Source organism: Octopus bimaculoides, chromosome 20 (assembly GCF_001194135.2).
Source record: "Octopus bimaculoides isolate UCB-OBI-ISO-001 chromosome 20, ASM119413v2, whole genome shotgun sequence".
NCBI lineage: Eukaryota > Metazoa > Mollusca > Cephalopoda > Octopoda > Octopodidae > Octopus > Octopus bimaculoides.
In genome coordinates this window covers 16,355,910-16,362,107 of record NC_069000.1, presented here as the reverse complement: position 1 = coordinate 16,362,107, position 6,198 = coordinate 16,355,910, and the positions used below count along the sequence as shown (strand labels likewise).

The 6,198-nt window shown below is 35.9% G+C and overlaps 2 protein-coding genes across 2 annotated transcripts in view; one reads left to right on the top strand and one right to left on the bottom strand.

Annotated features, from left to right (window-relative positions):
* Positions 1-6,198, bottom strand: part of LOC106880709 (uncharacterized) — a 38,110-nt gene that overhangs the window by 13,677 nt on the left and 18,235 nt on the right. The window lies entirely within an intron of this gene.
* The window catches only part of LOC106880711 (multidrug resistance-associated protein 1), a 65,060-nt gene that overhangs the window by 57,560 nt on the left and 1,302 nt on the right, over positions 1-6,198 (top strand). The window contains exons 26-29 of the mRNA XM_014930786.2: positions 786-932; positions 2,160-2,318; positions 4,000-4,166; positions 5,120-5,314. Of these exons, the coding sequence (XP_014786272.1) occupies positions 786-932; positions 2,160-2,318; positions 4,000-4,166; positions 5,120-5,314 (668 nt within the window). The remainder of the gene's footprint in view (positions 1-785; positions 933-2,159; positions 2,319-3,999; positions 4,167-5,119; positions 5,315-6,198) is intronic.

Genomic DNA, 6,198 nt, shown 5'->3' with positions numbered 1-6,198 from the left:
TATATATATATATTGGAAGGTTTGGAGGTGATGTACAGAAATTATATAGAAAAAAATTAAGGTACTCAGAAATCTGGATGTTTGTACATTTACAGATTTTTATTAATGTCACATGTTTTATAAATTAAATAAAGCGCTTTTCACCTAATCGTGTAGGATTTTCAAATTGTGTATATATATATATATATATATATATATATACACACATATAGATGTATGTATATATGCATATGTATATATATTATTTATATATATGAATATATCTGTCTATCTATCTATATATATATACATACACACACACACACACACACACACACACAATAGGTATATATTGGAACTCAATACAGTCCTCTGCCTCCTCAGATCCTGTTGAACCATGCAGCCCATTTGAATATGAAAGGTGGATATTTATTAATATTTAGCAGAAACAACAGAGTGACTTATGGGTAGAGAATTTCCTGTGTTGGCGTTTATCAAAGGTTGACAAAACTCTTGGCCCTTGAATCACTCTGTAGCTTCTGCTAAATATTAATAAAAATATACATACGGTCATGTTTTGAGTTCCATTTTTTCCTGTTTGCATCCCCATACCCATAAATATACACATACACAGACACATATTCACACGCACATACATACATGCACATATACACAGATACATACATACATAAATACATATGCACACACATACACACACATACATATAAATAATTTTGTGAAATTTTCTGAAACAGTATAGTTTTAGTATGCTTCACTTATTTAATACTTTATATACTTGGATGCAGGCTGCTTGGATATTGGATGACCACAGGCCTGATCAGAACTGGCCACAAGCTGGAGAGGTGGTCTTGAAAGACTACTCCACAAGATATCGACCAGGACTGGAACTGGTTCTTAAAGGAGTTTCATGCCATATTTATTCTGGAGAAAAGGTAAATCTTTCTTCCATTAAACACGCTCTAAAACTGCATCCCAAAAGATTATACTTTTTTTTCTTTAACCCTTTTGATACCAACCCACCCGTAACCACCACTGGCTCTGTAGTACAAATGTTTTGTTTTCAAAATCTTCCACCAAACCTTAGTCACAATTTATGTTCTTAACACTACCTTTATGATAACTAAATTATTTTACCAAATTCTTTGTTACATTTAAAATTAATTGAAAGAAACAGAGCATCTCAACAGAAATCATCATCATTGTTTAACATCCGTTTTCCATGCTGGCATGGGTTGGATAGTTTGACTGGGGACTGGCAAGCCAGGTGGCCGCACCAGGCTCCAATCTGATCTGGTAATGTTTCTACAGTTGGATGCCCTTCCAAATAGCAACCACTCTGAGAGCGTGGTGGGTGCTGTTTACATGCCACCGGGACAGGAGCCACTCAGGCGACACTGGCATTGGCCACATTCAGATGGTGCTTTTTACATGTCACTGGCACAGGAGCCAGTCGGGGCATGGAGGCTGGCATTGACCGTTTTTGGGTAGTGCTTTCTACATGTCACTGGCATGGGAGCCAGTCAGGCGGCGCTGGCATTGGCCATGTTTGGATGGTGCTTTTTACGTGCCACCAGCATGTAGGGTCTAGCATGCAACACGTTGAGATGGTGCTTTTTACATGTCACCGTCACGGGGAGCCAGTCAGGTGGCACTGGCAATGACCCATGCATGAACGGTGCTTATTGTGTGCCACCAGTATAGGAGCCAGTTAAGAAGCACTGGCATCAGCCACAACTACAATTTCCATTTGATTGTGGTTTGATTTGATTTTGATTTACTTGACTCAATAGGTCTCCTCAAGCATGGCATGTCACCTGACGATCCAAAGGTACTGTTTTAAGTGGGCTGGTTATGCGACAATGGTATAGGTTACAGCTGTGATCTCACTTTTATACTTGCTGGGTTTTTCAGTCACAGTATATCTCCAGGTTCATTTGCAATGCTTGAGTCAACCCATGTATATGTATATACATGCAAACATAAATTTACAACCACATATTCATATATGTTTGTGTATATATATGTGTGTGTGTATATATATGTGTGTGTGTATGAATGTATAAATATTTATATATATTTATTTCTGTACATAAGTATGTGATGCTTGTATTATGTGTATATGTCTATGTTTATATATACATTTTCCTTTCTTTAAACAGATTGGAATTGTGGGACGTACAGGTGCTGGTAAATCCTCATTGACTTTGTCCCTGTTCCGGATCATTGAAGCAGCAAAAGGAGCCATTATAGTAGACAAAGAGAATATTGCTAACTTTGGCTTACATGATGTTCGTTCAAGGTTTACTATATTGCCCCAGGTGAATATAAATCTTTTTTTAACACGCAAAAATCCAGTTGATTTTACTGTAAATAAGTACCATAATATGGAAGAACACTGTGTAACAAAATTCTAATTTTTGTTGTCTTTAGTCAGTAAGTGTTATTTTCTATTTGCTTCTATCTTGAAATCTAAGTAAATGACTATTATTCCCTTCAAACGTTGCTTTTGTGACCTGGAAATAAAATGTTTTGAAACTGACCTATTTTCCATTACATTTCATCACAGATTCAGCACTGAGTTGCTGAAGTAGAAATATCGCTATAGCAAATATTCTACTCAATACCACATATTTGCTTGTCAGTTGCTTGACCATAACCACTTGAGCATGTCTCTTAGTGGCTGACAATATGTGCATCCCTGATCATGAGCAGGAGTAGTTGGGGAGCATCATAGTCATGTGTTGAGAGGGATTCTTTGGGGGGCTTGAATAAATGTAAGAAAATCAAAGTTTAAAGGAAATATTCACTATTTTTCATACTTTCTAAGGGTAAGCAAATAGGAAATGACAGTTAGTACTCAAGGGCAAAAATCATGTTACTCAGTGTTATGAGTATTCATCACATAATGTTAACATACCATTTCTCAGGGACCAACTTGTAAAATATGCTTCTGTGAAAATGCACAGTACTCCTTCATTTGTTCCACCATTATTGCCTCATAGAGAGATGAAACTTCTCCTAAATATACATCATATTGTGGTGTAGTTTATATAACTCTGAATAGGTAGCATGTGTACGTATTGTTTATGTAGTTCTGCCTAGATACACTCCCATAGGTAAATTAATCTAGCAGTAAGCATGCACCTCATCTAGTTATTACCCACATATTTGACACCAAATGATGAATGTCTAATCAAAGTTAAGTCTTTGTATTCTGTTGAATGATGACTATGTATCTTTCACACTGCAACTGAGTTTGTTCAGTTAGTTCCAACAAAGATTCTAAGATCAAATCACTTGCCTGGCAAGTACACCTCTACAATATGTGTGTGCTTGTGTGTGTGTTTGTATATGATATACAGAGTGTCCACAAAGACTGGGTACATGGAGTAAATAAAATCATAACATAAACAATTAAATATAAGAAATAATAATTTCTTAAAGTATGTCTTAATCCCCACGTGAGTACATGGAGTAAATAATATCATTAAAAAAACCCAATTAAATATAAGAAATAATAATTTCTTAAAGTATGTCTTAATCCCCACGTGAGTACATGGAGTAAATAATATCATTAAAAAAACCCAATTAAATATAAGAAATAATAATTTCTTAAAGTATGTCTTAATCCCCACGTGAGTACATGGAGTAAATAATATCATTAAAAAAAACCAATTAAATATAAGAAATAATAATTTATTAAAGTATGTGTTAATTCCCATGTACCCAGACTATGTGGACACTCTGTATATAGGTTTGGTAGCATAGACAGAAAAATAGAATTTAAAATAAGTATATATATTTTTTATTTAATTAGAAGTTACAAAGTGACTTAATGGCTAAGTGTGTAAGTGTATGTGTGTGTGTTTCTCTCTGTGTATATGTGTATTTAAACACTAGATAAATGGTAGAAATTTTGGAATGTCAGACAAAAATCTCTTGTAGTATTTGGTGTTATTCAAGCCAGTCATTAACATTAAAACTTGATTTTTATTTCAGGAACCTTTTCTTTTTTCTGGTTCCCTTCAAAGTAATCTGGATCCTTTCAATAAATACACTGATGGAGAACTATGGAAAGCACTTGAACATGCTCATTTGGTTGACTATGTGAAGGCTCAACCTTCAGGTTTACAGTATGAGTGTGGAGAAGGAGGACAAAATCTAAGGTGAATTTTCTAATCTTTGCTAATCTTTTAATCTTCCTCTGTCATTTTAGAAAGAGAGAAACAAAAACATTGAAGAGAATATCCAGTATATCTTACTGACACAATGACACATGAACACACATTTATACGATGGACTTCTTCCGGTTTCCATCTACCAAATCTACTCACAAAGAATTGGTTAGTCCAAGGCTAAAATAGAAGACACTTGCCCAAGGTGCCATTCAGTCATTTTGTCACTTATGCTAATGATTCTGCTAGCTCACTGTCTTACACTACCTTAATGATAGTAATAATAATAATAATAATAATCTTTTCTACTGGAGGCACAAGGCCTCAAACTTGGTGGGAGGGGACTAATTGATCATATCGACCCCAGTGTTTCACTGGTACTTAATTTATCGACCCTGAAAGGATGAAAGGCAAAGTTGACCTTAGCAGAATTTGAACTCAGAACGTAAAGACAGACAAAATGCCGCTAAGCATTTTGTCACTTGTGCTAATGATTCTACTTTACCTTAACAAAAATAATAATAATAATCCTTCCTGCCAAGGCCTGAAAATTTGGGGGAGGAGCTAGATGATTATACCAGTTTGTAACTAGAACTTATTTCTTTGACCCTAAAAAGTTGAAAAGCAAAGTTGACATCGGTGGAATTTGAACTCAGATCGTAAAGACAGATGAAATCCACTAAGCATTTTGTCTCATGTGATAACAATTTTGCCAGCTTACCACCTGAATAATAATAATAATAGTAATGGTCTCAAATTTTGGCATAAAGCCAGCAACTTCCAGGGAGGCAGTGAGTCATTTACATCAACCCTCAGTGTTCAACTGGTACTTACTTTATCCACTTACCTTAATCATTCTGCCAGCTCACGGCCTTAACAATAAAGCATACTAGACATCGTAATCGTCATCATCATGGCTAATGTTATTTCTTCTATGTTTACAGTGCTGGTCAACGTCAACTGGTCTGCCTAGCTCGTGCCCTGTTGCAGAGGTCTAAGCTGTTGGTGCTAGATGAAGCTACAGCTGCTGTTGATATGGAAACTGATTCTCTCATCCAACAGACAATACGGAGCGAGTTCTCTGATTGTACAATCCTCACCATTGCACATAGACTGAACACCATCATGGATTACGACAGGTAAGAGAGCCATCCCTGCTATTGTTCATGTCATGTTTTGATAATTATCAAAACTGCTGCTGCTCTTGTTTACCTGTTTAGCTGCTTGAGTTATGTGACTATATTGTGGTCATTGTTATTACTGTAATACTGCAGTTGTTGTTCAGGCCCAGGTCAACACTGATTGAGTAAGCTTTTGATCAAAGATGTTACAGTCATGCCTGTGATATGCAAAAAGGTGTTGCAGTCACCTTTTTTTGCATATAAATATATCTAGACTGTGTTGATTTGGCACAGCTGTTTGACAGTTGACTGGGCATCCAACTCGTTTTGGCGACGATACTTCTTTGGTATTGCAGGCAAACGCGTGTGCACCCGTGCACGCATGTACATACACACACAGAGTGGCAGGAATATTTATATACAGATAGTAAGAGTGAGTGAGACATGTTATCATTTGAACATGATAGACATAAACACTTTCTCTCCCTTCATATATATAAAAAAAATTAATATTCACACACATAACCACAGATAGAGACGATGATAGTGGGAGGAGAGAATGAGTGAAACCATAAAACACCTGGTGTCACGTAAGTCAGCATTGAATTATCAATGCCAAATAAGAGGCTTCAAAATGGCTGTTACAAAATGTATCATATCCGATATATCATAGGTATACAAAAAGGCAACTATAGTGCTTTTATGTATCTTTTATCTTTTACTTGTTTCAGTCATTAGACAGTAGCTATGCTGGGGTACTGCTTTCAAGAATTTTTAGTTTAATGTATCGACCCCAGTACATATTTTCAAAAAAAGCTGGTACTTATTCTATTAGTCTCTTTTGCTGAAGTTATGAGGATGTAAACACACTAGCACAAGTTATCAAGCTGTGGTGGTTGGAG